The sequence below is a fragment of the Vombatus ursinus genome, unplaced genomic scaffold, assembly GCF_900497805.2.
Source record: "Vombatus ursinus unplaced genomic scaffold, bare-nosed wombat genome assembly UNPS02014792.1, whole genome shotgun sequence".
NCBI lineage: Eukaryota > Metazoa > Chordata > Mammalia > Diprotodontia > Vombatidae > Vombatus > Vombatus ursinus.
Window position 1 is genome coordinate 12,926,721 of NW_020954570.1, and position 12,094 is coordinate 12,938,814.

At 34.6% G+C, this 12,094-nt stretch overlaps 1 protein-coding gene across 1 annotated transcript in view; it reads right to left on the reverse strand.

The window, feature by feature from the left end:
* KCNN2 (potassium calcium-activated channel subfamily N member 2) overlaps positions 1 to 12,094 on the reverse strand; it is a 185,642-nt gene that overhangs the window by 44,454 nt on the left and 129,094 nt on the right. The window contains exon 4 of the mRNA XM_027869198.1: positions 8,233 to 8,374. Within this exon, the coding sequence (XP_027724999.1) occupies positions 8,233 to 8,374 (142 nt within the window). The remainder of the gene's footprint in view (positions 1 to 8,232; positions 8,375 to 12,094) is intronic.

Consider the following 12,094-nt stretch of genomic DNA (forward strand, 5'->3'; position numbering starts at 1 on the left):
CAAAATCTAGAGTATTGTGTTCTGGGCACCACAGTTTAGAAAGTGCATTGCTAAGCTGGAAATCATTCAGAAGAAGGAAACCAAGATGGTGAAGGACCTTGAGTCAAAGCAATATGAAGATGTATTGGAGGAAATGGTGGCATACTAGACAAAACATTTGAGGTGCATATGATAGTTTCCTTTTGTTATTTTCACGTGTGGGTTTGACTTACTGGTTATCTAGGTCTCTTCTAATTTTTAATCTGTTAATTTCTCTGACAAAGTTCAATTGTTGTCAGATAGATTTCAGTTAAAAAGTATCCTATCTGATCTATTTCCATTTAAAAAACCATGTTTTCCATTTAGTTTGCCTTTAATATTATAAAACTAGCTTTGTGTCTAAGAACCCAAATTTCATTAGCTCTCAAATATTTATTTATTTTACTCACTAAATTCCTATTACAATGCTCATCCTTATATAGAGGTGATCTTGAGTTCTCAAAAGGAGCCCAATCTTTGGCAGGTCCTACCACATCAGAAAGGTTTCAGGTATGGCCACAACAAGGGATGACAATTCTATTTTCTGACAACCAAAATACCTAAGTTTTGGCCACAACAATGCTAAAAGATCAGTAGTATATCTTCAAAGGTGGTTTGTGTTGGCAAAGGGAATACACCTATGCAAATGCAGTCACAGATCCTTACGTTATTGAATTATTTGTGTTAATTTCTTAATTAAAAAAAAAAACCTCTACCAACAAAAGGATTTCATTTACTGGAATGAAACATAAATGATAATTTAGCCACCAACATGCCTACAAATAATTAAATTAGCAGTTTCAAAGTCAAATCAATTTCCAATTCACAAACGTTTACCATGAAACAAGGAAAACTGTTAGGTAAGGAAGGAGTAAAAAAAAAATCATCCTTGAATTCAAATAACGTAATTGTTAAGTTGTACCCTCTTTGTACAGGGTACAAATCATTCATTTTCAAATTAATATAACTAAAAAAAAATCTAAACATATTCCTGTAATTAAGTCATTAACATTGTAGGTGGTGGGAAATCTGTTACAGGTCACCAAATTTAGTATGATGAACAACACTCGGAGAATTTCAAAAATAATTTTCCTCTATGAGAAATTTGGGGTTTCCAGATCCTTGAATTGTGAATCTAGACACTTTTTACAGGATGAATGTTGATTTAATTGTGCTTGTCATAAAGAAGAGTCATATTTCTGATGTGAAGCACAATATAATACAAGTAACTAAATAGTAAAGTTCAGAGTGAGATATTCAGATCTTATTTTAATAAATTATTCTATGTCAATTCTGCTTCTACTTTTGGAAGAAAATAAGTCTTTTTTAAACCTAGTTATCAACTTTATTTGATAATTTTGCTCACAGAATTATTATGAATAAGATATAACAGTGCCAACCAGGGATACTAATTGAGGAGTGGAATCAAGGAGTGCTGGAAAGTCACAAAAACTTCCAGCTATACTTGCCTGTACCCAGAAGAAAGCAGCAGACACATTTCTTATGATTTTTTCTTGGGATCCACTGAGGGGAGAAGTGAAGATCCATTTAGGGCACTGATGGGAAATTTAGCCTTATGACTGAAAAGGCCCATCATCCCCTCCTGCTGCTCTGCATAAAATAGAAATTGTTGTAAGAATTTAAAGATAGGTTCTTCTCATCTGGCCCTTTTGTTGGTAAGATTAGTTGAACATCCATGAAAGAACCAAACAGTAAAATACTCCTTTAAAACTTTATTTGATGTTCAAGATCTCTGATAACAAGCAGTCTATGAAAGATTAAAAAGGATCCCATTCTTGACAGTTTGCTCATTGACTTAAACATAAAATTTAGGGAATGGCTTAAAATATGCAGCATTTAATCCTAAGCATGTTCACTTACAGAAAAAAAGGAGCTATTATTTCATCAGGATAAAAAGTAGCAGAAAATATAACAGACCACATACAGCTTAATTTTTTTTACATTAGCTATTTCTCTCTCCCCATGATCATTGCACTTTGAAATATAATAATTAATTTAGTGTAACTGTTATGGCTGATGTGGATGGAGTGGAAAGTTATTGACTTTTACTACTGCTTGAGTCACTCTGTGATTTAAAAAAAATTCATAAACAGCATGGCATAGTGGATAGAGTAATGGATTTGGTATCCGAAAGAACAGAGTTCAAATCCAAGCTTAGACACAAAATCACTTAACCTCCCTCAGTTCCAGTTTTATCTGTGAGAATGGAGGTATTGATAGCTTCTACTTCACAAAACTGTCGTGAGAATGAAATGAGATTTTATATATATATATGTATATATATATATATACAGACATACATACATATATATATATACAGACATACATATATATATATATATGGAGTGCTTTGCAGACCTTCAAGTGGTACATCAATGCTACATGGTATTATTATTATTATTATTATTATTCTAGACTTCATAATATTACACAAATTTGATGCTGTAAACATTTAGGGAGAAGGAGGAATTTTGAAAATGTAATACTATGGATTTTTTTTCCTAATTAGAAAGCTGAAAATATCTAATCTACCAGTTTTTACATCCTCAGAGGCTATAGAACCATCTAAGTATAGTTTTTCTTGAGATAGTTGCTTCTTTCTTTGTGTGACGCAGATCTATGATTTCACTGGTACAGGGAACTGTAATAGTTGATCAATCAAGAAACTTTCTCTACCAATGCAGGTTAGCACCTCTTCTGCAACTTAGTCTCACCAGGTTGCCTCGGACATTGAAAGATTACGTGACCTTCTGAGGGCAATACAACTGGTAGTGATCAGAGGCAAATTTGACACACTTGAACCCAGGTCTTTCTACTCAAAGGCTGGCTCTCTACCTACTACTCTATGCTGCCTCTCAGTAGGTAAAATGATATAATTATTCTTATTTATATATTTTCTTCAGACTTCATGAGAATTGTTTTGTTTACTAGAAAATTCCAAGGCAGGAACTTTCTGTTTCCTTTTGCAAAATGAATATACTTAAGAGATATTTATATTTAAATGAAATTTATTTATATTTAAACAAAATTTGTTCATTAATTTTTAAAATGCACAACTTTTGTTGTTGTTATTGTTGTTGTTCAGTCATGTCTGATTCTTTGTGACCCCATTTGGGGTTTTTTTGGCAGAGATACTGGAGTGGTTTGCCATTTCCTTCTCCAGCTCATTTTACAGATGGGAAACTAAGAAAAACAGGGTTAAGTAAATTGACCATGGTCACATATCTAGTAGTGTCTGAGGCCAGATTTGAACTCAGGAAGATGAGTTTTCCTGACCATGGGCCTGGCTCTCTATCCACTGCACCACCTAGCTGCCTAATGAAATATTATAACACAACCTAAGGGCAATATGAAATTAGAAAATTAAATCTATTTTTGAGAGAGCCTGGACATTAAAACTAATATATATAAAACATTACATTGGGAATGTAATCAATCAAAAGTGAATAAATGAAAAGCCATTTATTAAGTGCTTGCAATGTGCCAAGTACTGTTCTAAATGTTGGGTTTATAAATATAAAAAATGAGACAGTACCTGCTTTTTAGGAATTTACATTCTAACAGAGATATAACACATATATAGGGGAGTGACAGCCAGAGAAAGGAATTGTAGTTGGGGTAGTCACTGGGGTGACAAGAACAAGCTGATCCACAGAGCATTAAACTGACAAGGAGGTAGAGAAGAAAAAAAAAGTAATGACCCTAAGATTAATCTTATAAAATAAATCTCTAAGCACTAATGATGAATTATTCCTAACACAGTTGAATACATACATTCAAATATTCAATGAATCTTTGATCTAGTAAGTTTGGAAGTTCCCTCTAATGACGTAAATCTTAATTCATTCATGTCTGCCCATCTTGTGTGGCTCTTATCCATGTTCTCCCAAAAGTTTTCTATAGGGGTCTAACCAACATGCTTGGAGACCATCTTCACTTTCTTTCTTTTCAGAATACCAGTGGAACACTCTTCCACTGATACTGGCCATCTACCTGTTATCTCTCAATCCTGCCATGTGACCATTTTTTTTTTCTCTTTTTGTCATATAATTCAAATTCTTTGATAACATTTTTACTCTTGTTCTAAGACATTATTGCTATTGTTATTACTTTATTATTATTAAGAATTTATTAGGACACATATTTAAAAGGACAGGTTATATATTACGTATGGAATAATAGACACCAAACACATAATAAATACATTTTTTATATTAGAAAATTCATTTTTAGCAAATTTTGCTATAATAAAAGTGACATTTCTCAATTTTTCTAATTAAAAAAATCATTGACATTTGGTTTTCCATCATCAACCATATTCCTTCAAAGAGTAGCAACAGTATGGTATTACAATAGTTACTTGATGACAACAAGATGTACTCTACCAATGCAGGAGAAGCAAGACAGGTGAGCTTAAAATGCAAATGATAGTAAGTGGATAGTCAAATTACCTATAGAACGTCTTACTTCTTACTAATATTATTATCCACCCTGCTTAAGTACTTTGTTGACATTATCTATTGAATTGTAAAGTCCCTGAAGCAAAGGAAACGACTTATTTTAAACTTGCATTCTCTCTTCTAAAATATGATTAAATATTTCTGTAGGCAACATTTCTCCATTTAAAAATTACAAAATCACCCCATTTAAAGTTGAAGCTTTTCTATTAAAATGCTAATATTTATTAATATTATGGCATGAAACAATTAGTTCAACTTATGGAAAGAACACAATTATGTTAGTTTCCTAGTGTGTTTTATTATTAAAATGTGGAAGCCCTGTTAGGTGTAACCAAAGGAAGAATTATATAACTTCAAAGATCACAGATGCCATAGCATAATATCAAACTCCTTCGCTCCACCTGTCTCTAACATACATACTCACACACCAATGAGATAATTTTAATGAAAATGCAACTTAATACAAAAAGATGAGGATGAACACATTTTCATCCTTTTCAGAGAAATAATGCAAGATGTAATTCAATGACAATAGTTTTTTTGTCTTAAGAATAGCACATGTTATATTTCCTCTTCATAAAACTGGAGAAGGGAGGGGAAGGATGTACTGTGTTCACTTATTCAAACACACACAGTGGCTGGGTGTGCCTGGCACATGCCTGTGGTCTCTAGGGGAGGCTAGGGGAGAATGAGGATGATCAGGAATTCTGAGCTGTAGTTGGACAAAAGCCAAGAGAGTATCCATATTAAGTCCTAGACCAATATAGTGTGGGCTGGGAGCAAAGGTTCACCAGGCGGCCTAAGAAAAGGATGAACCAGATCAAATGGCAGTAACTCAGCAGGTTAAAGCTTCTGGGATGATAAGTGATGGGATCAGGCCAAGGATCAGGCCCATGAGTGGCTACTGAATTTCCAGTCTGAGTGAGATAGGGAGATTCAGTCATAAGAAAACAAACAACCAAAAAATAGAAGTCTATTTCTGAATAAGTAAAATAAACACCTGACATAAAAACAGATCATGTCTTGATTGGGTAATTCAAAAGAAATCAAACAGCACTTTTTGGGGAGACTTTTGATGAGCAAAAAATATTTCAGACTTGGTGGATATTGTCTCCAAAGACAATTGAGAGTTAAGAAGTGATTGTTCTGCTGTATTCTGTCCTTCTGTTCTGAACAGGGCTAGCCTCAGACCAAGTTTAAGTTTGGTATTGGAACAAAATGAGAAGCTTGTGGGTCATTCAACAGTTAATTAAAGGAAATTGATTTAGTTAGCCATAGCAAAGGGTATGCAACAAAGATAGGCACTGAGGATCCCCCCATTTGATTCAGCTGAGTGAAGATCTCTTGCTTGAGTATCCATCATTTTCCACCAGCCAAGCATCAGAGAGCTATTGCAGCTACTCATGGCTATTTTGTACTCAACTAATGTCAACAGCTTGAGCCTTTATGTTTGAAGGATGGTCTCAATACCTATTGAGGAAAACCTGGCTTTGCATGGAGGCGGGTGGCTCCTATCACACTTGGTCATTAAAAGTTATTGCAAGAGGCTCTTAAAGATGGATTGACTTGTTTTGTACAGTACAGGCAAATGTTTACTATATCGGTCTTTTAGAGAACAATGTCTACTCTTTGTTCAAATTCATGGAGACATCACGTGACATATACCCATAACATAGAAGCCAGTTTATTGACTGGAATAAATAAATATCATCCTAAGATCATTTCCCTCAAAATTCTACCTTGTGACCCAGCGTCAGATAAATTTGTCTAGCCAACTGTATAGCAATAGTCTAATAGCTAAATGTAGTATAAATTGTACCATTCATAAAAGATGAGTGGAATTTTCTACAAATAAGTAAAGCTCTTCAGATATATTTACTCAAGATATGTAATAGACAATTAGACATCAATTAGACGAAGTCTTTGATCAGGATAGAAATGTGGGATGGGAAGTAAAGGCTAATTTATGTCAGCCTGAAATTGGTATTTGAGAATACAAGGTTAGAAAGTAGGAGCTGCATTGCTTTATTTTCACATACTATTTTTTTATATTTAATGTTTCCCTTAGTTTCTGCAGTTTAATCAGAATGTATTATTATGTTACATTACACATGTGACAGGCATTTAATAAAAATTTACATGATGATGACCATGGATTTCAAATTTTAAAGTTTACTTTCTACAATGAGACTTGACCATGGAGTCAAAAATGTCAAAATAAGTCTGTTGAGAAAGGAAATAGAATTCGTGGAGTACAATTGAATTCAGGACAAAGAAAAATCAAGGACAGATCAATATACAGCTGTTAGTCATGCATGAAAGATTAACCTTGGATTTAGCTTTTATCCAACAATACATAAGTCACTGTATATTAGCCCATACTCAGTCATGATTCTAGACTAGAGATGAAGGAACACTTTTCCATAAAGGACCCAAAGGAACCTTCTAATTAGAAGGCTGGTAGAAAATAGCCTATAATTGTGAGGTATTTTAATAAATAATATCTTGTTATGTGACTTTCTAGGAAGACTTTTATGTAAATGTTATCATTATCAACATCACATCATTTTATATTTGGAAAATAAAAGAAATGACGCCATGTTAAACATACAATATAAGAAATAAACTTCTATGTAAATCAAGTAGGATAAATAATTTTCACCACAATTCTGAAAATAGGTAGATTTATACTGTGCAAATAACAATAAAATTATGACAGAAATTACATATGTTTCATAACTAGGACTAGTAATTTAGGCTCCAAGTCGCCATTGGCAATCTTATAATTAATTGTAGCTATATTTTCATGGCTAATGAGGTATCTGTTTGGCCTCACTCTAGCAATGCATAATTATGTCAAAGAAGGTATTCTCTACCATTGTTAGATATCATATAGGCAAAATCTAGGTTGGGGGCCAGGTGTGAGGGAGGTCTTTTTAGAGAACTAGGTCTTGGTCTATATACTAGCCCTGAAACAGGAAAAGGAACATTCCCAGTTCAGACTGAGGCATGCCTGGCATATTAAGGTGATATGCTTGACTTCAAAAGCCCAAACAATAGATCACTCCACATTCTCAGAGCCTAAGGAGTTCAAAATTCCCATTCATCATCATACTTAGGCACCTACCAAGAAAAAATAATGTTTATGATGATAACACACACTAAAATCAACTCCACAAAAGCCAACGATAAATTTAGCTTAGAGACAGAACCAGCTGCCTAAAAAACTAAGGACAACTAAAAATAAATGTTATGAAGTATTAAATACTCTAAGTGTTTAGAAATTTAAAGTTGTTTATGATAAAATATATCACTCAACTACAATATTGTCGCATGTAACATAACATCCCATGTTAGCACAACTGTACAAACTAGGTGTGCTTAAAATTTAGCAAGCTTCTATCCTTGAAATTTTCCTCCTAACTGTTAAAAGCTAATAAAACTTCTCAGCTAACCGTAGTGTGTCCTGGCTCTAAAAAAAAGTGACAATGTATAGACTGAGGGAGATACTATTTACGATATGTTTTACATGGAACTCCATGAAGTGAAGAATTGAAATGAAAAGGATGAAAAGAGCAAAAAAAACAAACTTATGTTAGTTTTCTGTTAGGAAGAAACTAGAAAATTAGTTTGAAGTGACTTGGTCCATGGATAGAACAATCTAAATATATTCTTATCAGAAGTGAATTAAAACAGAGTTTGAAGGAGGTGGAGAGAGGTAAGTGTCACTTACCATAATTCCAGTAAGTAAACAGACTCCTTTTCCACAATATGTGTTAGGTACCATGTCACCATAACCAATGGAGAGAAAAGTTATTGAAATCAACCACATTGCTCCAAGGAAGTTGCTAGTGACATCTTGTTGATCATGGTACCTGAAAAAAAAAAGAAAATAAAACCTTTATCAATTAAGCAATCTAAACATTTGGCAGTTGAGGGCAATTTGTACTTGCCTTAAAATTATTTTTTAAACCTACTCCCTAACCTATTGTATTTTTTCTTGAAATGGGAGAAGGTTAGGGGTGGTTAAATGAGAAATTACAAATTGCTTACAACAAGATTGTTCAAGATATATTATACAACCTTCCTCTCTTTGTTAAGATGAATATGTGAATGAAAGATGAATATGACTAACAAATCCTTGTGAAGAAAAACAAAGATATGTAGAGTGTTAGCACAAATAGATTAGTTTTATAGGCAAACATAGAATTTGGGTTTGAGACCATTGGCCTCTAGTTTAATCTTTTAAAAACTTGCTGGTATCAGTTGTTAACTTCTCATATCATTCAGACATGGCTTGCTCACAAACTCCACTTGGAGTTTGTGGTTTCAGTAATGGGTTTGTCCTATTTCTGGGGTATGCATTCATTTGTAACTACAGTGAAGCATGCTTTTTGTGATAATGGGATGGAGTTCAGACAACTGGTCAACATAGGAATTGAAACCAACATTTTGACCTAATTTGTATCATACCTGTCCCATTGAATTAACTAGAGAAAGATGAAAATCCAGAAGCATAGTTTGACTTGTGCTTAGGACATTTACTTTCTATCTGGCTCTGCCACTGATGAGATCTATGATAAGATCTATGATCTTATGTAGTCCTTTACTGTGATGTCAACCATTTATGGACCCAGTTGCTCACAAGGCCAATATATTGTAATACAAATGGAAGTCTAAAAAAAAAAATGAATGTAAGGCACTTTCAAAGCATGTGTTTGGACAGGGGAAGGAATATCTGATTAAGCTATCTAACACGTTCATAGACTTTACTTTCCAGCCAAATTGGACTTTCATGTTGTTCCCTGAATTTGATATTCTACTTACTCCCACCTTCAATTTGTACAAGCTATTTCTGATACCTGGAATGTACAGCAGTCCCCTCCACCTTTCATAATCTACCTTCCTTTAATGTTCAGCTCAACATAGCTCTTCTGAATAGTTTCTTTTATTCTTCCAGTTATTAGTGGGGTATCCCTCCAAAAATTCCCATATACTCACTTAACTGTATACATGTTTATCTTTTCTCACCCCAGCCTCTTTATCTGCCAGTAGAATGTAAATCCCTTGAGTATCAGTTATTGATTAGCATATATTAAATACTTACTATATGCCAGGCACTGTCCTAAACCCTGGAAGTGCTATCATTATCTCCAATTGACAGATTAAGAAGCTGAGACAATTTAAAAATTTCCCAAATTTTTACATTAAATTTAAAATTGCAATTTTAAAGACATAGTTAAGTAGCTCCATTTAAATCCCAATGGGCTTTATCAAGCCTGTTTTTTCAGGCCTATATTTCAATAAATCATGAATGAAATCTACATGAGACAAAAGAGTTAGTTGTCCCAGTTTAAAAACAACAGCAAAAAAAAAAAAGGTAGAACAAGTAGGGAAGAAAAAAAATCTAGCCCCCAAATCCCAATATACCTTGTGAAGTATAAGTGATCAACATTTATATTCCTTTGGACAGAGCACCCACATGTGAGGGTATGACTCCCCACGTAGAGAGAGGGAGAATAGGAGAGGGGGAGGAGGGGGAAAGGTAGAGGAAATAGAGGTAGAGGAACTGTCCAGCTGGAACTGGTCAGCTATAGAGCTTCCAGGGCATATTAAGCTATTTCTATAAGGTAAGGAAAGGGATTGGGTGGGGTGGATTGGGGTGGAGTGGGGTGGAGAGGACAGTGAAGGGTGGTGAGAGTTCTCTCTAGTTTCTCCTAGGCTGCCACTAGTCACTCCTGTTCTGGGGACACTGCTGGGATGTCAGTGGGAAGTATTTTGACCCTTTAAAGTTCACAAGGTCATCCTCTGGTCAATGTCGGTAGAAGAAAAAACAGGCTCTTACTTACTGCCCCAAGCAATTCTCTGTCAGGGGACTGAGAGAATAGATTGCTCTCTTCTCTAGTCTGACCCACCATTCAGATGCTAAGTCTGAATTGGCTCCCTATGTTATACAAACCTCATGGAGCATGACTGAGTCTCCTCAACTAATCCCAATATATTTTCTGTTAGCATCATTTCATTTCATTCAATGACCTGAAGCATTCCACTATATCCCACCATGATTAACTAAGTTGTTCACACTTAGTTTAATGCCTTTGATTCACAGAGTGACTAGATAGATAGATAGATAAGTAGATAGACGGTAAAGATAGACTGATTGATAGATATAATTTACTCAGCACTTTCTATGTACCAGGCACTGTGCCAAGAGTTAGGGATACAAATACAAGCAAATAATACAGTCCTCACCCTTAAGGAGCTTAAATACTAAAAGAAGAAAATAACATAAAGAGGTGCTGGAAAGGGGGGGTGGGGCAAGAATGTTTTTACCAAGGGATCATGGTGGAAGAGATGATGGAAAAATGTTATGTAAGACTGGGCCATGGGAAGATAAAGCAAAAATTAACCTATCAGAGCCAGGGAAACTAGAGTCCAAATTGGTAATGGAGTGAAGGTGTGAGAATAGGGGTATAGTAGGCAATATGTCATGGAGGCCTGGGCCAAGGCAAGGTAAGGCAAAAGTACACAGAGTCCTTTCACTTAATAAGGTATTAGGACTATAATCTCTTGTTACTGAAGGGAAGAAGAGGAGAGCTGGGGTGATTGATTCCTTGATTCAGTTACTCCTACTTTACAATGATATAAATAAATACATAGATATTTCATAATATAAAAAAGTTTCAATTGGGTTAATTCTTTGTCCTCCCTACCTTCTATCACTGTTAAAGGGTGTAAGCACCTTAAAAAGAAGATGTGCGACTTATCTATCTTTGTAATCCCAGTCAGTCAATAAATATTTATTGTTTATTTTTGTATTATTATGTGCCAGGCACTGCTGACACTGCTATTACTCTGGTGACTTTGTTTCATAGTAAGAATAAGAAATGTATTATTGACTAATGAATAAATCTTCCAGTTTCAATCAATTAAATATTAAGTTGATCAGAAAATAATTTTGTGGACTTGAAATTGAAAAGAGACATTCAAGATAAAGATATTAAAATAGTGGGGTTAGATGGTTTTGAGGATAGCTAAATGAACTGGGATTAATATAAGGAAGAACATAACAAATAGAACTACGAAAAAATGGAAATAGGCTGCCTTACAGGATCTTTAAGCGGATGACGGGTGGCCAAATTTCAAGGATGTGAGGCAGTGTGGAGTAGCTCCAGAGTGCCAGATCAAAGATTCAGGAATTCTGGGTTCAAATTATGCATGAAACATTTAGTAGTAACATTGAATCTCTCTGCACTCTAATTTCAACACTTGTAAAATAAGGATAATAATACTTGTGAGGTCAACCTCATTGGGATGTTGTGAAGATAGATTTTCAAACATTAAAGAACTGTAATAATGTGAATTATTGATGTCATTGAGTGGATTACTAGGAAGGAACAGGGAGGCTTCTGTGATTCTGTGGTTGTTGTCACAGCCCTAATAATGTTACAGAGAAACTTAGAGGTTAGCTTATTAGAACTTTTTTTTTTTTTTTTTTTAGGGACTGGGTTATAAGAATGAAGTCATTATGTTCCCTTCCTAAGTTTTCTACTGGCCTAGCCAAACTTGATGAGGGCCATCGTAAGGAAATGGGT